The sequence below is a fragment of the Aspergillus luchuensis genome, chromosome 8, assembly GCF_016861625.1.
Source record: "Aspergillus luchuensis IFO 4308 DNA, chromosome 8, nearly complete sequence".
Classification (NCBI taxonomy): Eukaryota; Fungi; Ascomycota; class Eurotiomycetes; order Eurotiales; family Aspergillaceae; genus Aspergillus; species Aspergillus luchuensis.
Window position 1 is genome coordinate 3,626,597 of NC_054856.1, and position 26,958 is coordinate 3,653,554.

At 50.3% G+C, this 26,958-nt stretch overlaps 11 protein-coding genes across 11 annotated transcripts; 7 read left to right on the forward strand and 4 right to left on the reverse strand.

Moving 5' to 3' along the window:
* Nucleotides 1-25: 25 nt before the first annotated feature.
* Nucleotides 26-2,161, reverse strand: AKAW2_81242A (uncharacterized protein; the record flags this gene model as incomplete). The annotated part of the gene is made up of 3 exons (XM_041682352.1): nucleotides 26-1,579; nucleotides 1,637-1,664; nucleotides 1,719-2,161. 3 exons carry the CDS (start codon nucleotides 2,159-2,161, stop codon nucleotides 26-28), a joined length of 2,025 nt encoding a protein of 674 aa, XP_041549203.1.
* Nucleotides 2,162-2,534: 373 nt separating this feature from the next.
* On the forward strand, nucleotides 2,535-4,462 carry AKAW2_81243S (MDR family MFS transporter; the record flags this gene model as incomplete). The annotated part of the gene is made up of 5 exons (XM_041682353.1): nucleotides 2,535-2,696; nucleotides 2,749-3,030; nucleotides 3,086-3,421; nucleotides 3,486-3,666; nucleotides 3,720-4,462. The coding sequence occupies 5 exons, from the start codon at nucleotides 2,535-2,537 to the stop codon at nucleotides 4,460-4,462; spliced, it is 1,704 nt and encodes a 567-aa protein (XP_041549204.1).
* Nucleotides 4,463-4,640: 178 nt separating this feature from the next.
* On the reverse strand, nucleotides 4,641-5,534 carry AKAW2_81244A (alpha/beta hydrolase; the record flags this gene model as incomplete). The annotated part of the gene is made up of 1 exon (XM_041682354.1): nucleotides 4,641-5,534. One exon carries the CDS (start codon nucleotides 5,532-5,534, stop codon nucleotides 4,641-4,643), a length of 894 nt encoding a protein of 297 aa, XP_041549205.1.
* An 824-nt stretch (nucleotides 5,535-6,358) lies between these two features.
* AKAW2_81245S (uncharacterized protein) lies at nucleotides 6,359-7,000 on the forward strand (the record flags this gene model as incomplete). The annotated part of the gene is made up of 1 exon (XM_041682355.1): nucleotides 6,359-7,000. One exon carries the CDS (start codon nucleotides 6,359-6,361, stop codon nucleotides 6,998-7,000), a length of 642 nt encoding a protein of 213 aa, XP_041549206.1.
* Nucleotides 7,001-7,686: 686 nt separating this feature from the next.
* AKAW2_81246S (uncharacterized protein) lies at nucleotides 7,687-9,178 on the forward strand (the record flags this gene model as incomplete). Its single annotated transcript, XM_041682357.1, has 2 exons — nucleotides 7,687-7,823; nucleotides 7,888-9,178. The coding sequence occupies 2 exons, from the start codon at nucleotides 7,687-7,689 to the stop codon at nucleotides 9,176-9,178; spliced, it is 1,428 nt and encodes a 475-aa protein (XP_041549207.1).
* Nucleotides 9,179-10,298: 1,120 nt separating this feature from the next.
* AKAW2_81247S (uncharacterized protein) lies at nucleotides 10,299-11,069 on the forward strand (the record flags this gene model as incomplete). The annotated part of the gene is made up of 1 exon (XM_041682358.1): nucleotides 10,299-11,069. The coding sequence occupies one exon, from the start codon at nucleotides 10,299-10,301 to the stop codon at nucleotides 11,067-11,069; it is 771 nt and encodes a 256-aa protein (XP_041549208.1).
* Nucleotides 11,070-11,453: 384 nt separating this feature from the next.
* Nucleotides 11,454-15,835, reverse strand: AKAW2_81248A (ABC transporter ATP-binding protein; the record flags this gene model as incomplete). The annotated part of the gene is made up of 11 exons (XM_041682359.1): nucleotides 11,454-11,480; nucleotides 11,533-12,505; nucleotides 12,558-13,087; nucleotides 13,138-13,310; nucleotides 13,365-13,929; nucleotides 13,975-14,569; nucleotides 14,616-15,217; nucleotides 15,264-15,318; nucleotides 15,381-15,496; nucleotides 15,548-15,625; nucleotides 15,674-15,835. 11 exons carry the CDS (start codon nucleotides 15,833-15,835, stop codon nucleotides 11,454-11,456), a joined length of 3,876 nt encoding a protein of 1,291 aa, XP_041549209.1.
* Nucleotides 15,836-16,291: 456 nt separating this feature from the next.
* On the forward strand, nucleotides 16,292-18,468 carry AKAW2_81249S (transcription factor domain-containing protein; the record flags this gene model as incomplete). The annotated part of the gene is made up of 8 exons (XM_041682360.1): nucleotides 16,292-16,315; nucleotides 16,380-16,403; nucleotides 16,453-16,550; nucleotides 16,610-17,034; nucleotides 17,091-17,374; nucleotides 17,430-17,915; nucleotides 17,970-18,187; nucleotides 18,249-18,468. 8 exons carry the CDS (start codon nucleotides 16,292-16,294, stop codon nucleotides 18,466-18,468), a joined length of 1,779 nt encoding a protein of 592 aa, XP_041549210.1.
* Nucleotides 18,469-19,474: 1,006 nt separating this feature from the next.
* On the forward strand, nucleotides 19,475-21,080 carry AKAW2_81250S (uncharacterized protein; the record flags this gene model as incomplete). The annotated part of the gene is made up of 3 exons (XM_041682361.1): nucleotides 19,475-19,658; nucleotides 19,712-19,794; nucleotides 19,851-21,080. The coding sequence occupies 3 exons, from the start codon at nucleotides 19,475-19,477 to the stop codon at nucleotides 21,078-21,080; spliced, it is 1,497 nt and encodes a 498-aa protein (XP_041549211.1).
* A 101-nt stretch (nucleotides 21,081-21,181) lies between these two features.
* AKAW2_81251A (uncharacterized protein) lies at nucleotides 21,182-22,638 on the reverse strand (the record flags this gene model as incomplete). The annotated part of the gene is made up of 3 exons (XM_041682362.1): nucleotides 21,182-21,565; nucleotides 21,614-21,929; nucleotides 21,983-22,638. The coding sequence occupies 3 exons, from the start codon at nucleotides 22,636-22,638 to the stop codon at nucleotides 21,182-21,184; spliced, it is 1,356 nt and encodes a 451-aa protein (XP_041549212.1).
* Nucleotides 22,639-24,042: 1,404 nt separating this feature from the next.
* AKAW2_81252S (Zn(II)2Cys6 transcription factor) lies at nucleotides 24,043-25,519 on the forward strand (the record flags this gene model as incomplete). The annotated part of the gene is made up of 2 exons (XM_041682363.1): nucleotides 24,043-24,082; nucleotides 24,141-25,519. 2 exons carry the CDS (start codon nucleotides 24,043-24,045, stop codon nucleotides 25,517-25,519), a joined length of 1,419 nt encoding a protein of 472 aa, XP_041549213.1.
* Between the last annotated feature and the right edge of the window lie 1,439 nt (nucleotides 25,520-26,958).

Here is a 26,958-nt window from a genome sequence, read left to right on the forward strand (position 1 = left end):
GTCTTACTGCTGCGCATATTCGTGCTCACAACTGAAGGAAATCTCCCCAAGAAAGCCAACTAGTATCCTCATCGTCCTGCAACTCGAAAGCCCCAGGGTTATATAAACCCAAGCTGGATGTCAAATCACCCAGACGATTGTTACGCTTCTTATCAAAGAGTCGTTGGATAAATCGAGGCGTGGTGACGGATTCTAGACCTCCCTGGCTTTTATCCAGCTCGTAACTGCGAGATTCCCATGCATCCAAAACCAAGTCTGTGAACGAAACGAAGAAAGGGTTACTGTCATCGATAAGCTCGGGATGTTCGCTGAAGAGGTTCTCTACCAGCTGCCAAGCAAGTGCTACGCGGTCCCCGGAGCGTCGTTGCCGCAGCTCAAGCAGAATGTGGATATAAGCGTCCATGTAGGTATCTGTCGTGAAGTGCGTGAATAAGTAATAGGGAAATTTGCTGCGGATTCTGATATCCATCATGGATTGTACCCATGTCAGGGCTGATTCAAACAGAATGTCACGTTCGTCACGTGTTATATGGATATCGTTGCCAGCTGCACCGAACCGTCGGCGAGGATGATGAATTTTAAACCTGAACCGCGCGATTGAGAGATTCGCAATGGCTTGAGTAAGTCTATGAAGGGGGATGTGTGGATCAGAATTACGAGTATTTCTCCAACAGTATATGTCGTTGAGCTCGTCAACCGCCTTGCTTTCCAGTTCGATTATCTCCTTAGACTTGACCGAGCCCTGCATCACACTTTCAATTAGCTGAGTGGCTGTCGGTGAGCGTCGGCGCCAGTTGGAAACCTCCATTTTCAACAAGACACACATCATTTCTGTGGGACCGTTGTGTTCTAGAGGAGGCTCAGTCATGTCCGGGTGCAGATCCACGTCGTTAACGTTAAGTGGGAGGCGGACGTCGCCTATTTCGGAAGATGGTGGTGGCTTCATCCCTGGTGTAGAGCTAATGCGACACCGAGCTTCGAGGCCGCGGAGCTGCCACCATAAACGAATGCGCATTTCCTTCTCAAAGAAAGTTATGTTGGGGTCAGATGTGTCTTGATGTAGGCCCATCTTCTCGGCTAGTCGAAGGGCGGCGCCGGACAAGGTGGTTGTTAAATCACATCTTGGGTTAGAGAAAAGGAATAATACCAGTGCCTGTAGAACTTCGAGGTCGCTGGTTGTAAGAAAGTCTGCTGCAATGAGAGCACGCAGAGTTGCGGTTCGGTATTGTCTCAGAAGAACGGCCTTTTGCAGGCCAAAATACGTCTCACATTCGCCGGTTGAGCTAGAGGTGATTGAAATGGTATAGATAGCAAATAAGATAGCTGTCAGTGGCTTGGATGCGCAGTATGAATTGCAGCTAGTATCCAAGACACGCTGCTGCAGGGTAGGCACATGGACGATCTTTGTCATCGGGTGAACTCTTTCTACGAAGATCTGCCACAACCGGTAAATGTGTTTTGGCTCGGGATGGAAGTCATGGATGCTTTGCGTATCAGAAATAGCCTCTCCAAGGGAGGGAGTAGGATACAGGGCGGGGTCATCCTTGTGTCCGAGGCTCTGGATAGGGGGATACTTGAGCTGTTTACAAAGGACTATGAGTATTATACGATTATGGTAGTAGCCGGAAACACAAACCTCTGGCCTGAGATCTGGCCACAAACATCTGTCACCATTAGTAACATATTTCAGACTGCCTGCTGTTTGCCGGATATCTTACTGTTCTCTTTCTGCAGTCGTGCCATCTGTAAGCAATGATAATTTTCGGACACTAGCCTCATTGATCTTCTCAATGCGCGAGTCATCCGAATGACTCTCCTTCGGTTGAGACTTCTGGTTTGAAGGGATCCAGGTGTGGGTGTGTGAGGAGAAATCGATATTGTGGCTCCGCATGAGTTCTTCGTAGCGGGCTAGCCGCGCAAGAAGCTCTTCATCAGCAGCCCTCTTTCGCGGTCGAGGTGAAGCAGGGGTTTCGTATATACACTGAGCATGCGCCTTGAGGCAGTTAGAGCAGGGCTCGCCCTTATCGCATTTCACCTTGCGACGAGCGCAGAGAGAACAGGCGAGCTTTGGTCGATTCGGGCCTGGAGGCCCAGATGGAGAAGTGGACGACATCCCCGAGATACAGACTGAGGCTGTTATTTTTGTAAGTGTTTCAAGCATATTTCTGGCAGGATATTGTCCTCATAGTATGGAGTAGACGTGTTCAAAGGGCAAATCGGGCGATTCATGCCCGAGATTGAGTTCTTCGGAGCCTTCGGGTCCCAGAATGGTTTAGCGTGGTTTGTCTCGGATCCCGAGACGGCCGGCTCCATTTCCGAAGGGCATCTATACCACAGCTGCACCCTCACAAGGATGTCTTCGAACACCCCACCCCCCGGCCGAGGATGGCGACCTATAAATTGAAAAGAAACGCGTTCGATTGATTCTGGCATTAAGCTTTTCCGAAGTACGTGATGCTGGGCTCGTCCAGTCTCCTAGTTACTTCTTGAGGTAGTGCTAGCATTTGAATCAGCAAGGGTTCATAACAATCAACATGTCCACTGAAAGCAACAGCCGGACTCAAGGCCACAAAGATGAGGATAAGACAACTGCCAAAGATCGCAGGAGCACCCAGCCTGAAGCGACGTATCCCTCGGGCCTAAGGCTTGCAATGATCGTAACATCCATGTTGATTGGCATGTTCCTCATGTCTTTGGTATTCTCCAATACTCTGGTCTATATAGTATATCGAGCTGACATATACACAGGACCGCATGATTATTTCAACAGCGATACCTCAGATTACCAACGAATTCAACTCAGCGGGCGACATTGGCTGGTACGGAACGGCATATTCGCTGACAAACTGTGCGTTTCAGCTGATGTTTGGCAAGCTGTATCGTTCTTTCGATATCAAGGCTGTATTTATGTCGTCTATAATACTATTCGAGGCGGGGTCAGCCCTATGCGGTGCTGCACCGAGTTCCATTACCTTTATCATAGGCAGGGCCATTGCCGGGATGGGAGCTGGTGGAATTTCATCTGGCGCCGTGGGTCTTTCAACCATTTATTATGAAAATGTCTTTTACTTATATATCCATTTAGATGGTGATTATTGTCTATGCCGTTCCGCTCCATAAGCGTCCTAAGTACCAGGGCTTATTTGGGGCTGTGTTTGGGGTCGCGTCGGTGTCAGGTCCGTTGATTGGTGGCGTCTTTACCACCGACGTTACATGGAGGTGGTGTTTCTATATCAACCTCCCTCTTGGTGGGGTGGTCTTCGTTGTCGTCTTCTTTCTATTGCATGTCCCGGCACAAACATCCACCAACACACCACTGAAAGAGAAGCTTCGGCAGCTGAATCTCTTAGGAATGATCGCGCTTATTCCCGGTGTTGTCTGTCTATGCCTGGCCTTACAGTGGGCCGGTACCACATATAACGTAAGTTAACCGCTTCTCCATTAGGACAAATATCTAAGCTATAAGCAATTCTAACACTGTCTAGTGGGGAAATGGGATAATCATCGCACTGCTTGTGCTTGCGTTCGTGCTTCTTCTCGCCTTCCTGGGTATCCAAATTTGGAAGCCAGAGCAGGCCATACTGCCACCTAAAATACTCCTCCAGCGTAGTATTGCGAGCGGCTTCTGGGTGAGCTGCTGCCAAGGCGCCCATACAATGATCATCAGTGAGTCTTCACACATCTTACTGGCAGAAACCGCATACCAATGACCATACTAGTATACTACTTTCCCATATGGTTCCAAGCTATTGAAGGCGTCTCGGCAGTCAGCAGCGGTATACACCTCCTTCCAACGATAATACCATTGGTTGTGGCATCCATCATCACCGGCCAACTCATCTCCCGCATTGGATACTACACGCCTTTCTTGATTCTTGGTGTTTGTCTTACATCAATCGGAGCCGGTCTGATCACCACCTTGGATGTGAACACCCCAGAAGCAAAATGGATCGGTTACCAGATTCTATACGGCTACGGCCTGGGTTCATCAACCCAGATCAACAACATTGCTGTGCAAACTGTGTTGCCCCGGAAGGATGTCGCTATCGGAGCGTCGCTTATGTTCTTCGGTCAGCAGCTTTTCGGTGCTATTTTTACATCTGTTGGTGAAAATGTCCTTTCCAATCAGCTGGCTCGGCGTCTTTCACGAATTCCGGATGTGGAAATTACTCCGCGGGTGATTCAGAGTACGGGTGCGACGGACGTGTTAAGCCTTATTCCTGAGAGATATCGAGATGGTGGTTTACAAGCTTATAATGATTCTCTGCGCGTGTGCTTTCAGGTAGGACTTATCATGGCTTGTCTTGCTAGCATCGGTGCAGTTTGTATGGAATGGCGCAGTGTGAAGCAGAACAAGCCTGGTGTTGAGCGGAATAGTGAGAAAGGAAGTGAAGAGGACGCTTCTACAAAGATGGAAGATGATAACGGGATGGAGAAGAAGAATGGGGACGGTAAAATCTGAGCAATTATTTAAGAGCATCGATGACCCATTGCTTCCCTCCAGTTTCTACCATTCATCGAGGACAGCTAGAAGCCCAAAATGGAAAATCACAACTCCTTTTATACTTCTTACAAAAATCAAACAATATATACACCAAATTCAGAACAGGACCAACCATAAGTTCTCAACTACCAACCCATCAAGCAAGCAACCTCTTCAACCACCCCAACCTCGCCTCCCTCGCCCTGCGACTAACCTCCGCCTCGGGCACAAAAGCATCAAATCCATGCCAGCACCCCGGCCAAACATGCAACTCCGTAGCGACTCCATCCCTCCACAACCTGGCCGCATAAGCAAGATCCTGATCACGGAACACATCCGCCTCGCCAACATCAATAAACGTCTCGGGCAGTCCTACAAAGCTCTCCGCTCTCAACGGAACCGTATACATATCGGCAAACTCCCGATTCACCCCAAAGGCAAAATCACTCGCCTGCGCCGCATCCGCCTTCGTCAACGGCGCAATATCCCCGAACTGCTCCATCGAATTCCACTCCACGCTGTCGTCTACCCAGGGGTACATCAGTACTTGGCCTTTGATCGCGGGTCCCGCGCGGTCTCTTGCTAAGAGGCTCAGGCCAGCGGCAAGGTTACCTCCCGCTGAGCCACCACATACGACCAACTTGGACGGGTTGAACCCCAGATCATCTGCATGCTCACTCATCCACTTCAACGCCGCGTAGCTATCCTCCAATTGCGCAGGCTGGGGATGTTCCGGCGCGAGACGATACTCTGCCGTCATGATCACTGCGCCGAGGGATTCGACCCAGTCGAGAACGGTGAAGCCCATGAAGCGGTTTCCGGTGGAGTGGCCGCCGCCGTGCATGTGGAGAATCCCTGGGGTGGAGGAGACGTCTAGGGTGGTGTGCTTTGGGCGGAAGATGGTGGCGCGCAGGGGACCAGCGGGACCCGGGATGTCGACTTCTTGGTAGGCGATGGTGGATTCATGGTCCTTGAGGGTGTTTTCGAGTGTGAAGTTCGTGGTCAGGTAGTCCCGGTAGACGCGGCGTTTTTCGGGCGTGCTGATGTCCATGGTTGGGATGGTTTGGTGGATGGCGGAGAGGGTGGGGTGGAGGGGTGGGCGGGTGATTGGGGACATGTTGATGATATGGATGTAAAAGGTTGTTTGGAGTAGTGATGGTTGATTGTTTTGGTGTTGAGTGATAGTGTTTTAAATGATGTCTATTGTTCTCTTTATATACATCTCGTTTCTGTATGTATTCGGTGTGATTATTCCTGCTCGGGCATATTCTTGGTCATCCTGCTTAGGGCATTAGGCGGGTAATGTGTCCGATCCACTTAGGACTGATAGCGTGCGGGCAAATCATCGCTCCGGAATGTCTCCGTGATGGTGAGATTCCATCCCGAAGGATGAGAGGCTAACGAGTTCAGGTCTAGTTTGGACTCATCCGTAATAATTAATGACCCGATGGCCGACCGTGATTAGTGTACTGTAATTATCTGCTTTTAGGTCATCATATAACCCGCTGCCTATCATTTTATTGTTGTGCAGCAGGAGTCCCAATCCGCCTCAAGGAATACTTCGCTAATTTCGGAGAGACTCAATTTGTCCTTATGGCGTTAGCTCAAGCTAGGGTGACGCTTCAGGTGTATCCGGAGTTTGGAAAGGGGTGGTTGAGATGCGGAAGGTGTGAGTTGCTTTGATTTACAGAAGTACAGTCAGGTCTTATTCGCATCCTTTTCGTTATATCGCTACTTTTGTATGAATGACGATCACTCAAACACACCCCGCGCTTACCCAGGCAACAGCGCTTAACTGCGCCAGCTACAGACACACCTAGGTAGTCCCTATACTGCTACAAAATTACACTTGACACCATCACACTACAGCTAGGAATGCATAGCAAATACAAGCTACAGAAGTCGAACAATACTATGTCTTCCAATCCACCACCCCCGCCCCCCGCACCCATCCCCCCACCAGCAACTCAAGCACAAAGAAACACCCCACAACCACCCACCGTCCCCCCCACCGGCCCCAAAGACTCCCTGCTTCTCGAGCTGCACATCTTCAACGGCCACCCCTTCAAAGACCACTGGGCATACTGGATCTCGTCTCCAGATGATCCCCTGGTCGGAGATAAGATCCACGCAACTGGGGACGTGCGCAACGGGTTCATATTCGAGATCAAGCGCAGCCACAATCTCCGTACCAGTCCGGATATTCCGACGAAGCGGATCCCATTGCAGTGGGTGGATGGGAAGTATCTTGATCAGAAGCTGATGGATGGATTGGAGAGGATTGAGAATGTGCCGGGTTGTGCGTTTGAGAGGATCCTGTATGACGTGAAGGTGCCGGGGAAGTCGTTGAATAGCGTTGGTGAGGAGAGGGGTTTGGGAGAGGCTGGGGTTGGGGTTGGGAGGAGGGTGGTGCAGAGGGATTGTCAGACTTGGGTTGTGGAGTCGATGAGGAATTTGGTTAGAGAGGGGGCTGTTGGGAAGGAGGTGGAGGAGTTTGTACGGAGTATTAGACAGTGAGGAAGTGCGATAATGGTTGTGGATATATTCTAGTTCATTATAACTTTGGATTCATTGTAGCATGAAGCATCCGAGTCAGTAGGCTAATAGAGACCTTTTCCACATAGAAGTGTAATCAAAGAGATATCGAAAGAATGATATCCGCCGAGTACTATTAGCATAAGACGCCGAATTCCGTATTAATATGAAATAAGAAAACATTTACATACCGTCTTACCGATACGATTTCTTTCCGAAATAGGCAAGTTGGATATTGTGGAGAAGTGTGCCTGGGGCAGCTGATAAACAACGCGTCACGGTATTTTCCGAGAGGTCTGAAAAATGCTTAAAATTTCTCGGAACTGAACACTGAAAATCTGAAAGTGCGTGATGAAACTTGATGAAAAGAAAATGCGCAAATGGATTTATATAATCGATAGACAGAGTAGCACAAGATCATGAAGCGGACTTCAAGTTCAGGTAACGGGCTCAACCAAGGGATTCACGAGATAAGATCATTCTGCGGGAAGTAAACACGCACCTTCCCTATTGCGGCAGGCGGCGAGGCCCCGAAACTCGGTTAATCCAGGCGGTGAGTCCATATTGCCTGGCTAACCAGGGATCTGGTCGGTCTTTGTTTTGGAATCGCCATCCCTCACATCAATCCTTCCACATCTCTCTGTCTCTCACGACAGTCGGCATACACAATGGCAAAGGTATTCCCAGCGGACAGTCCATTGTGCAACCTCTTTGGCACTGCGCCAAAGAAGCCGACCCAAAATGTCTTCGCAGAGCCAGAATCGCCTCCCAAAACGATCACAGACTATCCCCAGCCTCGTGACAGGTAGCTAGGCCATTGAGACACTTACATATGTGTATACGAGCCAACACTGACCGAAGCACTCCAGTCCCTACGCCAGTCCTATCAACTACATCACAATTGGCCGCACCACTTACGCTATACCCGAATACTACGTCCTCAAAATCCCCAACTTGAAATTCGCCTACATGAAGGAATTCTCCCTCGAAGAAATGTACGCCGACATTGGACATACATTTATTCACTATCTTTACACTGGGGAATATCAAACTCTCGCCGCATCTCCCAACACCCCTCCCTCCAAAGCCCGAGCTCGGGAATTCAAACGCAGCGTGTACGCCTTCCACATGGCTCAGCGACACCAGATTCAGGGCTTGCTGGACCACGCACAGCGCTACATGCATACCTTCGTCGACTCCGTGTCAACACTGGAACTACTCAAGATTGCACGGGAGGTATATGCTACTATGTTCAGTGGTAGGAAGTGGTTTGAGGACTTCGTGTATGATCAACTTGCTGCAGCGTTCAAAGTCGGCGAAGAACAATTCAGAAATGATATTCTGAAGTATGGTGTGGGAAGCGATGCAAAATTCGATCAGTCTTTACTGGATCTCGTCTTGAAGATCTACTCCGGGAGCATTGCCAAGTTGACCAAGGCGACTACCAACGGCCCAGCAACCAGCCGTGCTGCCTTCATGTCCGACGAGGATGCTTCTACTGATCAAACAACTCTTGTTTCTGACAGCAATGACACCAAGAGCGACCCCGAAGTTAGCGTGGATTGTTCGGATGACGGTGTCAATGGTTCTAAACCCGCCGACATCGTGCCAGAACTACCAGAAGAGAAACCCAAGTCTCCATCTCCTGCTCCAGCTTCACCTCTCTCGTTCGCCTTCCGGTCGCCGCAGCCAGTGAGGTATCAAAGCTTTGCACCGGAACCAACTCCATCAAAGACAGAGCCAAAGTCAGAGCCGGAACCCACACTAAAGGAGACCTTAAAGCCTGCGGCATCTTCAAAGCCCGTTCCGGAAAAAGCGGCCCCAGTTCATCCGGAGAAAGCTCCTCAGCCAGAGAAGACGACGCAGCCAGAGAAAGTAACACAGTCAGACGAAGAGATACAGCCAGAGAAAGCCTCGTTCGATAAGCCAGATCAGAATCCAAAATTCGAGCCACGGAGCGGAGCGCAAACACCAGAGGATGCCCCCGGCGACGATTCGAGCCCCCGCAAGAAGTCAAAAAAGAAGAGGGGAGGCAAGAAGAAATCCGGGAACTCGAATACACCGTCGTCCGGCAACCCGATAGCACCAGCGAACTCTGTTGCTGGCACGCACAAGAAGTGGGAACCGAAGACGGCGCCACAATCGATTTCGTTCTTTTAGCAATCACGAACGCTAGCGTCTGGACGAACTGGACTAAGGATCTCACTAAAATGTCTGAAATGACTCACGAAGAATTAATAAAAAGTCCACTTTTCTATGAGATAGCGATCCAAAGTAGTATAAAGCAGTAAGCCGTCTGTCTATGGTATAGTTTGAAATATTGATACCAGCATTTTGTGCGAAATGTGCAAATCGCGCCCAGAAAGTGCAGGGCCACAGGCAACCGTTCTGTCTCTAGCAATTCATGTCATCTCACGCAGTAGATTATTATCAGGCAATTTCCCGTTCCATGGGTCCAATCTTTCCTTTGGCACTAGCTTGCTCCACAATAGACCGGACCGCACGACGGTCACACCCGGCTAAACCTTAGTATCCACTATCCTCCAGTCAGTTGAACACCGGTTCAAATGGCATTGCAGATTGTTGCACTTGTGGTCTGCTATGCATGCCATGGGGCCCGCATTCTACGTGTCACCAGTATTCAGATCTTCACAAGTTTATCCCTACTGGCATAGCTGGTTGGATGCGCCTGCTTGCAATGGGAGTGCGGCGCCATTGGCACTAAGATGAGATGTCAGTTCTCGGTCAAGAGACGATCGGCTTGCAGCTGTTCAACAAAGCTGCTGAACAGGTGCAGTTGAGCAGAGTAGTTGAACAGATGGAGTTGAAAAGGTGCAGTTAAACAGGTGCAGTTGAACAGGTGCAGTTGAACAGACTTTGGGTGGGTCAGCAATACCAAGAAGTAAGCACTAGATACTAAACTAGTACTCTAGTCTATCCTCTGTCTCCAGTAATGAGGTCACTATAGGCTGCATCAAGTGTCTGGCCCAAGAAATGAATGATTCGTAAGATGATACTCCATCTACCATTGCAAATGCCTTCGGAGCAGATACAATTCTCGCCTGCGACAAACCACTTCTTAAATGATATCCGTTGCCCCAACCATTCGACTTCTTCGCCATCCTTTTCATTCCATATCCTCAACCTTCTTTCCAGTCTTCGTCCTTTATAGTCTGTTCCTTTCGCAACAATGTCTTTCAATCCCCGGCTGATAGGCTCACGCCTCTGCCACGCGTGCAACCTATTTTTGCCTTACACTCAATTCCCCGATGTCTGGTGGATGACCTGTTTCAGTTGCATACAAAAGATAAGGAGTCTCGCGCATCCAATGCATCATGTGCCATTAGGACCACAGGGTGCCTCCTTCCCGCAAAATCTACAACCACCACCCCAACCACAACTACAACTACAAATACAAATGTTGGCAAAGGCCATGCACCAGCGAGAACAAGCTCTGCGTGCACGTCTCAATAGTGTCGAGCAATGGAAATCACAGGTCGAGGCCCAGATGGCAAATGCGGCGCCAACAATTACTGGACAGTTGCAAGAAGGGTTTCAGCAGCAGAATGAGCCTGTCCAGCAAGCACCACCGTGGCATACTGTCTCGCAATTGTCTCAATTAAATCATGTCCTGGCGCCAAGTGCTAGTCATGGTAATCAGCAACCGCAACCATCGCAACCGAGTCAAACCATTCATCCGGCACCATCGAACCTAACCCCGGAACACGAAGAGAGCAGCCAGCCCTTCCAGCCCCCGCCGCACACTGTGGAACCGGCTCCAACGCAAACAACCCGTACTCACCTTCCAGAACAAGCGCACCAGTCGGGAGAGCAGCATCCAATTATCAAGCAGGAGAAACAACTCCAGAACGAGACAGCACAGCAACACCCGCATCAACGAACAAGACCTCCAGGCCAGGGTCGTGGCCGCCATTCCCGAGCCAAGAGGCTTCGGCGGAGAAAGATTGCCGAAGAGCGTTTAAAGCAGATGGGAGGGTTCACAGGGTCTGCTACCCTAATAGTGTGTTTTAAGGCGGATGTGCGCGAGTAGCTGTATTGGGGACTCGTCTCTACATGATGAAACGGTTGGGACGGGGACGGTCTAATTCTCCGGAGTTGCGGGAAGCCACTAAGCAGTGGTTTGATAATTGGGTACGAATGTTGTTTTTTTTTCGTGTCCTTTTCTTGGGAGATGGTGGGCTGTGTGTGTATACGGGAGGATTCTTATGGTCCCCGTAGAGGGGCTTGACAATACCGTGGTTCGTGGTTGGAGGGTGTATAGCATGATCGTCTATATTAAGAAGAGGGTATTAGTTCTATTAGCAAATCATCTACTCCGACTACAATCTAATCGAATGATGCACCAACTCCGCAGCAGCACGTTGTCCCAAATATGTACCAAAATCTATAGCAAATGAAACCGTGTAGGATACGATCACCGATCGAGCGCGTTCTCCTGACACTGCAAACAATTAGCAAACCCAATCACACAAAATACTTTAAGTGACACTCACCATCTGCCAATACGTCCCCTTATTCCGCAACAACTCCTGATGACTCCCCTGCTCGACGACCCTAGACCCATAACCACTCCGACTCTCCCCAAAGACAAAGATCGTATCCGCCTTCTGTATCGTAGCCAATCTATGCGCGACCGCCACAATCGTCATACACCGTTTCGCAGCCAACCGCTCCATCGCCGCCTGCACGACCTTCTCAGACTGCGAGTCAAGACTCGATGTCGCTTCATCAAGCAGAAGGAGAGATGGCTTGCGCAGCAACGCCCTTGCAATGCACATGCGTTGACGCTGTCCTCCACTCATGGACGTCTGAGCCTTGATCCCAAGATCAGTGGAGTATCCCTCCGGAAGGGAGGTGATAAAGTCGTGGATCTCTGCGTCCCTGCACGCTTGGATGAGATCGTCCTCGGTATAATCGGATTCATCCAGTCCGAGGGTGATGTTATCGCGGATAGTGCCTTCGAAGAGTCGGGGTTCTTGTGCTACGAGGGATATCGAGCGGCGGTAGTATGAGGCGTCGATGGAGTGGATGTCGTTGCCGTCGATCAGGACTGTTCCTTGGTAGGGGGTGTAGAATCTCTCGAGGAGAGATATGACGGTTGTTTTCCCGCAGCCGGATGGGCCGACGAAAGCGACGAATTGGCCACTTTCGATTTTGACGTTGAGGTTCGTGAAGAGCGGGGTGTCTTGGCTGGGGTAGCGGAATGCGACGTTGGTGAATTCGATGTTGGCCCCGGAGTGGGTTCGGAGGGACTCGGGCTGGGATTTGATGATTCGGGCTTCTTGTTGTTCGGCTTTATTTGGACGGAGGCTTAGTATGCGGTTTGCGGCGGCTATGGCTTGCGCAACGTTGGATCCGAAACTGAAGAATTGGCCGGCGGATTGGCCGCCTTGGATGATTGCGATGTAGATCACGAAGAAGTCGGTCGGTTGGTATTCTCGGGACGCGAGGAGTTGGCCGCCGTACCTGTCGCATTTTGTTAGATGCAGTGATGGACGGTTGGTTAGGGAGAACTTACCAGAATGTGAGTGCCATGGCGCACAGCTCGACACTGTCAGAGAATGCGAAAATAAGGGTGGCGTACCAGGCCTTTCGGAAAGCCTTTGTTTGCTGGTCCCGGAGGAGGTTGGAATACCGGTCCAGGATCACATCTTCCATTGTCAAAGCGGAGACAGTACGGAAAGCGTCTATGGCTTCAGCTGCGAATTGCGAACTTCCGGAGTAGACCTTGGCGTTCATTGCCTCGAATTGAATTTCATAGCGAATGCGCATGAACGCTGCAAGAAATGTGCATGGCAGTGCTGCGAAGACAGCAACGAGACTGAGCTTCCAGCCGAATGTGAACGCGATGATAATACATCCCAGAATACTAAAAATGGACGATAGCGGAAATGCACCGTTAATCCCGACTATCTCTTGCACTTGCTTCGGGTCTGTCGCTAGCCGAGAGACAAGGGAGCCAGAAGCGTTTTCGATCTGATCGTGGAATGGAATAGGCTTGTTGAGCACGTTATGGAAATATTGCGTTCGATAGAAGGAGGATACTTCCTGCGCAAAAGTTAGTTTCCACATCTATAAGATTGGTATGGCACCCTTACAAATGAGAACCTGTTTGAAGAATATCCCATGAGTCCGTAGGATGCAGCTGTCCCTAGGGCCAGAATGAAAAACATCAATGCCCAGAAGTTGGCTGCGTGTGCCAGACTCTGACCAGTCAGTTGAAACACCGCGATAAGTTTCGCAAACAACCAACTTTGAAGTGGGAACGCAGCTACCAGCATCCTTCGTTAGTCTGTATTGACAACGCGAATTCGAGCGGGCTTACCTCCAGCTCCAGCCGCACTGGCCACGACTGGAATATAAAATCTCCAGAGCGCTCTCTGCTCATATAGAAATAGTCCGATGCTGCCAAAGAAGCCCTTGTTCTTCTTTATCGACTGCTTGCCATCCTGATTCGTAGACATTCGAACAAGTTCGTCTGCAGGTTCGAGATCTTCCTTCAATTCCTCGGTTATGTCGCTGGTGGCCGTGTCATCATCCAGTAGCTCCACCTTCTGAGCATTGACAAGGCCACTATAGACTCCACCGTCGATTTTGAGAAGGTCCTCATGAGTACCCTGCTCGATGTCCACACCACCCTTCATCACAATAATATGGTCGGCTTGTCGGATGGTCGACAGTCTGTGAGCGATGACGATCGTAGTACGATTGCGAGAGAGCCGATCAAGGGCTGCCTGGACAATCTTCTCGCTGCGCACATCGATCGCACTCGTTGCTTCGTCCAATATCAGGATAGATGGTTGGCGCACAATACTGCGGGCTATCGCAAGTCGTTGCCTCTGTCCACCACTTAACTTGGTACCATTCTCGCCAACTGGGGTGTCATATCCCTGCAAACGTCAGACTTGATACTCAGGGGCTTGTCTTGGTCATACCTTGGGCAGCCGTTGAATGAACTCATCTGCGAAAGCCTCCCGACACGCATTTTCAATGAGTTCTTTCTTTTTCTCATGGCTCTCATGCTCCCACTTCGTACCTATTAGCCCAAGGGAGATGTTGTTAAAAATAGTATCGTTGAAAAGAACTGGCTCCTGTTGTACCAGCCCGACCTGGGACCTCCACCACTTTAGATCCAAGTCATTCACATTATGTTCACCCACATAGATGGCTCCTTGATCTTTATCGCTGGTTCCGCTCAGCTGATACCATCGCTCAAGTAGCGCCACGATCGTACTTTTCCCCGAACCCGAGGGACCCACCAACGCCGTTGTCTTTCCCCGCTGAAATCGAGCATTCAGCCCATTCAGAGCTTTTGTGTCTGGTCGGGAAGGGTAAGCGAAGTGGATATTTTCGAGGATTATGTCTACCTCCGCCGAGGCATCAGATCCATCAAGACCGCTAGCGTCGATCTTTTCTGAATCCAGCATCTCGAAGAATGCACCCGCTGCACTAGCTGCCTTGGATATGATGATCAAAGGCGAGGCAATGTTTCCCATCACACTCACTGCCACCATGACCGAGAAAAATACACTACCTTCGATTAGCACAGGAACCCAACCTCGGCCGATGTACTCACGTGATGACCGTGTTAATGCTCCCTATGTGTCCGTCGCGGAACAACTTGAGTCCAAACCAAAAAGCTAAGGAATAACTCGAATATATGGCAAAGAAGATGAGCCCGAACTGAAATCCCAGGAAGACGGACATCTTTCGGCCTCGTTTACGCGCTTCTTCAACCCAAAGGGCATATTTTGTGGCGAGGTTCCCTTCCGCCCCCAATGATACCACTGTCCGCACCGAGCTAAACACCTCTGCTGCGATGGATGACTGCTTCTCGTCCGCCTTGTCGACACTTTGCTGGGCTTGCGTTAAACGAGGTAGTGTTATGCTGACAGCGATTAGGATGAATAGGAGTGCTGAACTAGTGACAAGTGTCAAGGCCCATGAATATTTGAAGGCGATGATGTATGCTGCCAAGAGCAGGGCAACAGATTGAAAGAGAATGGCGAGTTTATCCGAAATGCTCTGCTGGATGGAATTGGACAGGGTGGTGATCGTGTTGGTTACGGCGCCCACTGATACCTGATCGAGCTTACTGATCGGCTGGGCGAATAGCGTCTGCATGTAATCGTGTCGCAGTGTGGCTGAAACTCGAAGACCAATGACGCGGAAACAGTACTAGCAAGTCAGTAATTGCTCCGGGTTGTCACACACGCAGGCTTACCATGGAGAAATATGTTAAAGTGAATTTGCCGATAAATAGGTAGACAATATATAAGCTGTCATTAAGTTAGCCCGTGATACCTAGGAAGCTCTATCTTTCAATTGCATAGTATCTTACCTCAGTCTGCTCACAGACGCTTTGAATTCTGCCTCTGTCACCGATGTTCCTGCGGAAAAGTATCCATTGAATTCCCCGACCAGGCTGCCGAACACAATGTTCATCAGGGGAAGCGGCTATATAATGTGTTAGGTCTATTATCGCCGATGTAGCCTATATGCACATACCACTCCAGATCCGATCGCGCATACCATGGCGATTGCAAGAATCACGCGATCAGTAGAATTGGTATAGGAAAGCAGCCTCTGTAGACAGTCAGCGACGAAACACGGTAGAAGCAAAAGAATCCATACAATGTAATTACCCAGCGATGCATTTTCCTCGCTCTTCTTCTGCTCCTCCGTGTCCTTCTCATCGACCGTGCTTGGCTTTTCTTGATCTCCGATGACGATGGTGTCTTCGCGTGGCTTCTCCGTCGGACTTTGCCCGGTCGGACTTTCTCGTGAGTAGCCCATGGTGTATGCCTGTGCGAGTGCAGGCTAGAGTATTGTCGACTAAATAAAGCATGGTAGTGTATGAGGGCGAGCTGGATTTATAGGGGAGAAACCCTTGCTGGCCAGAGGTTCAGTTTGCAACCAGAAGCGGGTCCAGGCCACAGTGGGCTGGCCCTGGATCAGTGACGACGTATGCATGGAAGGACCTGGCCTGCCTAAAAGGTGCAAGTGGCATCTTGTTTACGAGGAGGATCTGAGTTGCCAGGCGATGACTCGACGATGAAAGTCATTGACTCCTTGGAAAAGTGGAGCCGATCGACGCTGCGGACATTCGGGGATTTCCTAATCCCGGGCGGTCCAAGCAGGCTGCCACATTGCCGCCCGGACTTTCGGACTCTTCACTTTCCCGCTGCCATTCTTCCATCCCTTGCAGAACAATCTCGTCACTCAACCTAATCGCGGATCCACTGCTTGAGGATGAGCTCCCGCAAGCCTATTTCGGTAGGCTAAGCCCAGTCATTTCTGCAGCCAGTCCTAGGTCGTCATTAAACTGACAATAGTCTAGTGCCGCCGCTGTCAGCAAAAGAAGGTATCATCCCACCGCACGTCAAGCACTGCACCATCTAACGGTAGGCTAGATCCGTTGCAATAGAATCGACCCCAGATGCGACAAATGCGACGCCGTCGGGGCAGAATGCACTTATCTGCCGCGGAAACCACGCTCCGCCAAGAAAAGGTTATCCTCCTTTGCTACAAGCATGGAGAAAGCTACTAACGTAGCTTTCGGCGTACTAGGCTAATAGATGACAAAGAGATCCTCTCCGAGATCCTTAGACGACTGGAGCGTCTAGAGGACCACTGTATGATTGACTCAGATCCAGATCAGCCCGCAGATGCATCTGGTTCAATGTCTATCGCCTCAGATAATGACACCTCGCAAAGCGCTCTGCCCCGCAGTGTTGGGTCTCCCCTACCGGCAGCACAGGGCGTAGCTCAGACTATCTTGAAAGGTCTAAAGGACGAGAATATGAGGTCACTCCTCAGTTCCAATGTGTTTTGTCACCTCAAGACAGTGGAGTCGCGCTTCTGGGGAAACGAAAAGTGCATCCAGGCCATCGAGGTCGCCATGCGGGAGATCTCGGAGTTGGACAATGTAGAGACCGAAAAGCCCAAGGCATCACCCACCATCACCAAAGAAACCGCACACAAATGGATAGAATGTACAGTCATTCTTACAACATCTGGAGAGCCAACATTGTGCTAATCTGAACTCAAGTATATTATGATACATATCAGTTCGAGGGTTTTCGAATTCCCTTTGAGAAGGAGTTCATTCTTTCACTCCCAGATCTGCTTCATAACCCACATGTTCATCTCGACCCGACAATACGAATTGTCTACTACAATGTTCTCTTCCAGGGCTTTTTGGTAGACCCGGATCCCTATCACAACAGAGGCGCCATCGTGGAATTCCTTTGTCGCTCCTGTATGGACTTGACAGAAAGCTGGCTGGCCCGGATCAAGGATACGCCTGCAGACTTGTTCGCTGCCTTCTTTATGGTACGTCCTACTTTGGATACTCGTCAGCTGAAATAGGAGCTAAAGTAGTGCTTAGATGTCCATGTCTCTTGAAGCTTGCAACAGTGAACTATCTTGGAGGATCGTTGCCGAGTCTGTAAAGATTTCCCGAGCTCTTGGGTACTTCTCTGTTGATGCCGACCAACCAACCCCCGGCCAGCAGATCGTTCGACCTGGCGGTCCCCCCAACCCTGAAAGCGAAATTGAGAAGAACAGAATGCGCTTTGAATTCTGGCACTTGCTACGAACGGACTGTGTCTTCCGTCTGTCCTTTGGTAAACCGGCGCTCATCACCGACGGGTCCTGGACGGTGAATTTCCCGGATCCTAGTATCACAGGAGTTGATCACGCATCCACTCGGTTTATACAAATCCACTTTTTCGCTTCCATGCGTCTCACGTTGGTCTTGATCAAATATCTGGACCTGGTAGATTCGGAGCCCGACGTGGACACTCCGCAGTACGATAGGACAATCGACGGTCTTATTGCCGAGGTGCAAACCATCATGTCCGACTGGTCGCCGGTACGTTAATCTTCAAGAGTCGGCTTCAGCAAACCGGAAACTGACAAGTTCCAGGAGGAACTCCTCACTACGACGACAAACCGCATGGATACCTGGTTTTGTGTGGACATTCTATTCAGCAGCTACAAAATGCTCATTGTTTTCTATCAGGCAAAGAAGTGTAACCAAGACAGTCAGTTTCTACCATACCACACGGTTGACATTGCACGAAAGAGTCTGCAAATGTCCCGGTCTATTATGTCATCCTCTACACACCCATATTGGGGAATCAGGTATGTTACAACGCAAGATTCCACATATCATGACGCTAATCGTTGGGCTTCGTTCCAATAGCCTTATCCTTCTTCATCAATTCGTGCCACTATTCATAGTCTCTATGAATATGATTGGGTCTCCTGAGTGTGAGAATGCAGAAGCGGATCTCGACTTGGTGTCTTGGTTTAACAACTTCGTCGTAACAGCCGCGCAGGAGCGGAGCGAGCTTAAGCCGTTGAGTATTATGATGAAGGCAATGACGATAGCCTCTCAAAACTCGGTGGCAGGCTCACATTGATGTTTACTCTTCATGGAGTTCTTCCTCCAGCCAGAAGGCTGATGTTAATTTGAAGCTGTCCTAGAAACTGTTTCTTTCGTGAACAGAAATAGAATTATAATTTATAGAGGGCATATGAAAGAGAACCGTCTTCCGCAAATAGACAAATTTTCAGCGCGAGTGTCCTCATACTGCGTCGTAAGTTTAAACTACTAAGGGCGAGTAGTACAGTAATTTTAGTTGCATATCGGTGCCCTCTCACAGCAGGGAAGAAATATATATCTTGGCTAAGCACAAATGACCTTCAGACCAACCTACCATACATATCACATCTACTCTATAGAGCACTACGGCAAACCCAACTCAATATAAATAACTTTACCTAATCTCTTGATCAAACTCCACCTACTTCATTGATAATATCCAGCCTGTAAGCATTTTCTCTCGTTATTACCCGAAAACGGCAATTTCTCTCCAACTGACGCGGAACACGATAGGCCGATAAGCCGATAAGATAAGCCACACCCTCGGCAATATGGCGGTGTGGCATGTGCGGGGAAAACTGGCAGCGTTATGCCGGCAGAATACTGTGCAATGGTCTCGTTACAATGGGTGGGAATAACATGAGCTCTGAGTGGATTGCGATGTTTCATATATTACATATTAGACAAGAGATCTCCTTCCAGTGAAGAGTAACTGATGGCTCCCAGCCACTCAATTCTCCGAATATACTGTGGAGAAACCAATGCAGAAAATCCTGAAGGCGGTGTACAGCCCAACAAAAGTCAAGCCCCACCCAAAATCTCTCTTTTTTAACCCAATCGGGAAATATTTCTCTACCGGCCCTGAGAACCATATCCTGTGTGGCAGAACTGTCAAATCTCGACAGACTAAGAACCAGATATAGACGATACCCTTCGGAATGGATTCCGATGCTGTAATATAAAAGCCCACGATGGACCCGACGTAAACCTCTCAGCAAGTATCTACCAAGTACACTCATCTCTTCTACGACAGCATCTCCAACATGACCTCTCGAGACGGATATCAGTGGACACCCGAGACTGGACTCACGCAGGGAGTTCCATCGTTGGGTGTCATCTCACCACCTACTAACATCAAAGATGAGGATAAAGATGGGCCTTGGGACGTCATTGTCATTGGTGGTGGATACTGCGGATTAACTGCCACAAGGGACTTGACAGTCGCAGGTACTTACCCTATCACATCCATCTACACAAGGTAAACACACTAACATGGACAGGCTTCAAAACCCTCCTTCTCGAAGCCCGAGACCGCATCGGCGGGCGTTCCTGGTCCTCCAACATCGACGGCTATCCCTACGAAGTACGTACCCTCTCCCCTTTCCCACTCCAAACCCACACAACTAACCCTGAATCCAGATGGGCGGCACCTGGGTCCACTGGCACCAATCGCACGTATGGCGCGAAATCACACGCTACAAGATGCACAACGCGCTCTCACCCTCATTCAACTTCAGCCGCGGAGTCAACCACTTCCAACTGCGCACCAACCCCACCTCATCAACCTACATGACCCACGAAGCCGAGGACGAGCTCCTCCGCTCTGCGTTGCACAAGTTCACCAATGTCGATGGCACCAACGGACGGACCGTCCTCCCCTTCCCGCATGACATGTTCTATGTTCCGGAGTTTAGGAAGTATGATGAGATGTCGTATGCGGAGCGGATTGAGCAGATCAAGGATGAGTTGAGCCTGAATGAGAGGAGTTCTCTGGAGGCGTTTATCTTGCTGTGCTCGGGTGGAAGGATGGAGAATAGCTCGTTTGGAGAGTTTCTGCATTGGTGGGCGATGAGTGGGTATACGTATCAGGGGTGTATGGATTGTTTGATCAGTTACAAGTTTACGGAGGGCCAGAGTGCGTTTGCGAGGAGGTTTTGGGAGGAGGCGATGGGGACGGGGAGGTTGGGGTATGTGTTTGAGTGTCCGGTTAGGAGTGTGGTTGATGAGAAGGGTGGGAGGGGAGTGAGAGTGACGGCGAGGGATGGACGGGAGTTTGTTGCCAAGCGGGTGGTGTGCACTATTCCGCTTAATGTTCTCTCTACGATTCAGTTCTCGCCTGCCTTGGCTACAGAGAAGGTCTCTGCTATGCAGGCAGGGCATGTGAATATGTGTACCAAGGTGCATGCCGAAGTGGATAATAAGGATATGCGGTCGTGGACGGGCATCGCGTACCCGTTTAACAAGCTGTGCTATGCTATTGGTGATGGGACCACCCCTGCGGGAAATACGCATTTGGTGTGTTTCGGGACTGATGCGAATCATATCCAGCCCGATGAGGACGTGCGGGAGACGTTGAAGGCGGTTGGGGAGTTAGCGCCTGGGGAGTTTGGGGTGAAGCGGTTGGTGTTTCATAATTGGGTGAAGGATGAGTTTGCGAAGGGCGCGTGGTTCTTCTCGAGGCCCGGGATGGTGAGTGGGTGTTTGGACGGGTTGAGGGAGAGGCATGGTGGTGTGGTGTTTGCGAATTCGGATTGGGCGTTGGGGTGGAGGAGTTTTATTGATGGGGCGATTGAGGAGGGGACGAGGGCTGCGAGGGTGGTGTTGGAGGAATTGGGAACGAAGAGGGATGAGGTCAAGGCTCGGTTGTGAGAGATTAGGGTATTGGAAGGGTATTTATTGTGAACATGAATTTCATACTACATTCAACATAACTATACACGTGAGTAACAGGGGATATAGGCAGTCTATGTCTAGTAGGTGTCGTTGGAGGTGTAGTTCTCGCGAGCAGCGAATCTCAGCTCCGTGGCGCCAATGTCGAACACGGTGACCACGTTCTTCTGGAAGGTGTCGCCCAGAATGTAGAGATCTTCGGAGGTGTCGCTGCCACCGTCAACGATACCGGTGATGCAGACGGTGTTGCCCTCGTCATCGGTGCCGGCATCGAGGATCATGTCGAGGGGGTTGATGTAGAAGGTCTTGCCGTTGATGGTGATGCCATGAGTGGGAGGGGTGGCGTCGCAGTCAACGATGTAGGCGCCCTCGTCGTCGGAGTATGTCGCCGCAGGGGAGAAAGCGGCGTTGATTTCCTGAGAGATGGAAGTGGGCAAGTAGTTCAGGGTGGTGCCAGAATCAACCTGCATTTGTTAGAGTTTGATAGATAGGGAAAGGTGTGAGTAACATACGATGTACTGGATGTCGTCGCCACCAGCGCCGGTCAAGCTCTTGCCGTTCAGAGTGACAGCGTCAATGTTGATGGTGTAGAAGTCGTAGGCCTTGGAGTAGCCTTCAATATTGGTGACCAGGATGGAGGTGTTGGTGAAGTCTTCGATAAAGTCTACTGGAGGCAAACCGCCCAGAGCAAGATAGCCAGCAGCACCGGAGACATCGCGCTCAATGGCCAGACTGAAATAAGGGTCAATCAGTCCCTCCTCCCACATGGTGGTGATGATGTTGCTGTAGACGACTTGCTCGTCGGTCTTAGTGGAGTAGGCGCTCGTACTAGTAGACGTTAGATGCCTCCTTGTGCATATGTGACAAGGGTGAATACATACAGGGCAGGGTACGCAAGACCAGTCAGGCCAGAGGTGGTTCCGTCGCCTTCCCAGGCGGCCTCAGTGACCACGGCGATGGTTTGGTCCACAGTGATATCGGCAAGGGTGACGGTCTCGTTACCCATCACTCCGTAGAGGTACTCACCATCGCCATACTCGATAGCGAATTCTTCTCCCTCAATTTCCACGAAGGAGCTATCGACAGTCCAGGTAGAGCCAAAGTCGCAGCTCGACTCGGAGGTCTCGCGGCCGGTGTCGAGATCAATACATGTGAAGCCGGTCTTGACAACCCAGGTATCACTGGAACCGGTGTCGACGATAACGTCAAACGAATCACTACCAATAGTGATTGAGGTAGCGAACTCCTCGCCTTCGAAGAGGGAGATCAAGGTGGAGCTGCCACTGCTGGTGGAGCGTGTGACGTACGCAGCGCTACGAGGGTTCACGTTCCCCTTGGACTTGGTCTTGCTCAGCTCGAGGTACTTGGAGGCGGCCTTGTGTTGACTGGGAGCGGTGAACGGAGTGGGCTTGTAAATGGTGTGGCTGCCGCTTCTGCGGACGATGTTTCTTGCCTTGAGCGGGGAGGGGGTGGGCGCAGCCAGAGCAGCCCCGGCAAGGAGCGAGGCAGTGGCCAAGGTACCGATGGGGATATACATGGCGGCAGTTGAATGAGAAGTGATCTAAGTGATTGCTTGACTGACAGGAGAGAAAGCCCATGCAGAAGAGGGGTGCGTTCGGGACATTATATAGGGTTGGGAAATTACATCCGGTAGTCGGACTAGACCACCAATCTAGCTACAATTAAACCTGCAGAAATGAGAGACATACGCTGGATTGCAGAATGTCGCTGTTGTCGACCAGGAAAGATCGCAGCTTCCGGAGTGGCGGCTAGCAATGACGCGATGCGAGTGGTTGACAAGACAAGGCGGACCTGTATAGTGCTGCCTGATAGCGACGAGACCTGGCTTCCCACTCGATCGCTAGGAACAATAGCGCCGTGTGGGCCCGGCACCGATATTGCTGATAGGGAGCGTTGCGTCAGCACTGGCCGTGGATTGGTGCGAAGCCAGGCCCACAGCAGATAAGACGCAAGGTGTGCGTCGGAGTCCGCAGGGGAGGGGTCAAAGGTTGAGGATTGAACAGAAGATAGATTGGAATATATTGCAGTAGTTAGGGATTGCTTCATGCAGTCGGTGTGATCGTGTTGCACTTTTCCCCTCCTGTAATAGAGTTACCGAGTCTTGAGTAATTGTATCGGGCATCATCTCGGGGATAAACCCTCAGGGCATTAGCGCCCGGAGAAATGTTGACCAGTTCAGCACACGGCGACTGTCATCCGACAAGGCCATTGTGTTGAATCTGAGGCACACATAACTCCCTTCATTTTGATTTCCATTTGAGCACGACCAATGACGGTCATCAGGAGGATGGGAATAGAGTCCTCCCTCGTCGAGACATGTATCAGCTGCTTGGCATCCGAGACGGTTCTCTGTTTGACATTGACATGCTTGCTGTGGTCCCGAAACCCACAATTGGCACCTGACAGGCCCATGACTGGGTACAAGGGAGGCCAAGCATCGGAGACAACCGAGAGGGGGAGATGGCTTCATGCTTGATGCTGTCAAGCTCAGATCGGCGGATTATTGGAATAGCTGTCAGATCACGTGGTGGGGCGTGTCCAACAAGAACAGTCCCGGTGTTTCTAATATGCGACTTTTTGAAAGACTATTACCAAACTAGCTCACACTGCAGAGTTATTAATTAACTGTGCGATAAGGGAACTCCTTCTCAGTCCCTGCAGTGTATAGCATGGACGGAGATGCCGTGAAGAAAGAAGGGCTGATACCGCATTGGGAGGCAAACACGTGCGGGGAACCTCGGAAGGGAAAGACCCGCTCCGCTCCGGTCGGCCATCGGACATCCGCGGAGTTCATTTCAGCGTCCTTGAAGTTCCCACAACCCTCTTCATATCAGCCCACTATCGGATAGCGCCATCAGCAGCTAATATCCGCGCATACTTGCATGGCGTTCATGCCTTGGTAATCGACAAGCGGGTCCCCATGGTCGCGACGGACTCCGGTAGTAACTCCCAGTCGCGAGGTATGCCCAGTTTTGTCCCATGCGAGCAGATCATGACTAAACCGTTTTTACTTCATAGGATGCTTTCAATGCTCGAAGCGCCGGATTGTCTGCGACAGAGGGGAACCTACCTGCTTCAAATGCCAGAAGAAAGGGATTGAATGCTCAGGATCGGGTCGCTTTCGCTTCAGCCCCGGCCTGGCGACTCGGGGAAGACTAAAAGGCTGCACGATCCCGATACCTGATGTCGACCCCAAATCCGTATACCAAGAAGCCTCAAATACCCCTCGTCCTATTCGGTGGAAGGACGATCGGATAAGAGTCAACAAAAGGCAGAAGCCTCGAAATAGCGGGAAGGAGCTGAACCGGAATGGATTGGCCGTAGAGGGGGGTTCGGTCATTAGAGGCACAAGCCATGCACAGTCAATGTCTGCTGGAAGTCGGGACATTGTCTCTGGCTCAGCACAAGTGGTGGTTAGACATGCACTATGTAATGACCACCAGCCCTCAGTAATGGAGATGGCTGTCGGCCAGTGGATCGCACCAGTCGATCACAGAACCCGCGAATCATTCGACTACTTCGCTAGATATGTCGCTCCTGTCATGGTTGTCCTCGATATATCGAATGGCTACCGGGACATCATCCTTCCCATGGCTTTCGAAGATAGCCTTCTACAGCAGGCTGTTGCTGTTGTTGCCGCGCAACATCTTGGCTCCCGACACCCCTCGTGTCGAGCGGCAACCGAGTCCAGCCGGTCCGCAATAATCTCGCGATTACGACGTGATTCTCTGCTTGGATCACCCGACCTAGTATTTAATTCATCGACTTGGGCAACTCTGATTGTCCTACTTGTTGGGGAAACCGTTACCGGCAGCTCCGAGTATAGCCACCTGTTACGGACTCTCCTTACTCTGGCCCAAAACATGAAATCTGTCGGAAATACCGAGCTGAGAGATTTTCTCACAAAGCAGACGGACATGTTTGCGTTCCTCGGACAGCCACTTCTGAATGAGGACCTAGGCGCCGAGAGACTTAGAAACCCTGTCGACCCAAGTGTCTGGATGGCTTCGAGGGTGAATGCTGATTCGCACCATTACAGAACATTGTCGCTGGTGAAACAAGTCTTCTCAAAAGGCGCACAAATATACCTTCAACGTGCGACCACGAATCAAAGTTCCTGGCATGTACTGGAAGAGCTGCGCCAGCTTCTTTGTCAGATGAGCCCCGCGGAGCCGGGTGCTCATGGATTCGTATGGTCATGTTTCATTGCAGCAGCGGATAGCGTGGATCCCGAGCACAGAGCTTTCTTCAGCGAGTATCTGAAAGGGGTGTATTCACGAACAATGTTTGACAATATTCCCAAAGCTCTTGACGCCTTGCCTGCCATTTGGGATCTGCAGGGTTCCGCGAAGTGGACCGAAAACCTGCCCCGTCTGTCACCTATTTTGATCATGTGATCAGTACCTCCCATATGGGGACTCAATCATCACTGCTCTGAGAATTCTCGGTTCACTTCCAATCTCAAGCTCGTAGCCGCTGTTACAGCTTCGGTTAGCACGGTGATGTTGACATGTCTCCGAGTTGGCTACAGCGTCTGCTGAAGTGGACTTTATCGTGACCTTCAATAATGCGATATCGACTAACAAGCGCCAGTCTGGCGACTTCTCCAAGTACGAGGTGTCATTAATGGGACATACTGTATTCACAAAGGTGATTCGAGCTATATGGTCACCATTGACTGCCGTCAAAAGCTCATCACGAACGCAATCACCGGCCCTGAGCCACTAGCCGGCCTGGCTAGGTATCACAAAGGAATGTCTGTCGGGTGAAACCACAGCTAGCAATATTTCCGAGATGCATGCGTTTCCTCGGCTCACAGGATGCAGAGTATATAGCCTCTATAGGCCACCAATTGATATTTGACAATTCGACTGGACTTTACGAGAAATTCGCAATGGTGCCCTTTCCTGTCACTGTTTCTGCAGGTGATCGTGCAATGAAAGTATCGCACATTCCGGACAAAACACAGCCAGATAGTGAAGTCGCTCAACCTGGCAGAGAAGATGCGTAGAACGTTGGGAATACAAGTCTTCACCACTTGTGAGAATCTATTTCCCCCACATATGAGAGCCGACTAATACACATTGTAATTTTCAAGCCTGAAAACTTTTTAGTGTCGGGCCATTGAAGGACAGAAGAACTTATGAAACCGCCAACTGTTACACCGGAAAAGGTCAATTACTTGCGTGTGGTACATAAGTAATGTGCGCTATACTCTGATATTCGATGGACACCGATCGCAGATATGCACACGAAAACTCAACTGGAACGCAAATCACAGACGAGAGGTTGTGCAAGGGTGCAGACAATCTGTGTTCACCACGTTGAGTCACCATACATTGACAGCCTCAGGCGTCGAATATTCTTGTCTTCCCTTCCCTTTTAAGGTAGAGGAAATTCGCGTCCTATTATCTTTGCAATGCAACCTAAATTGCAAAAGTAGAAAAGACACTAGCGCTTGTATGTGATAATAAGCGGCTGACAGGGATAAAAATGTCTACCTCTCTTGTAATTGACTGGCCAAGTATCCAAGCTCGGAAGTGTCCGTGATTAGGAAAGAGGGAGTTCCCTGAGATTCAGGCCTGGAACGAACTGATATTCACAAGTTATAGAAAAGTCCCGATGAAGCTCTTTTCACCACCAAGGGTATAAATACCAGCCAAGATCCACTGGGATAAGTTGCCCTACTGACAGGTTCACCAAAATCATGATGCAATGAATGGGGGCTAAGGATGGAAGGGACTCCAGGCTCTACCTTCTATCTAGACCTCATTAACACTTGTCCATGATGAAAGTATATAATTTAATACAACCCTATAATGCATGGCCTTGCCGA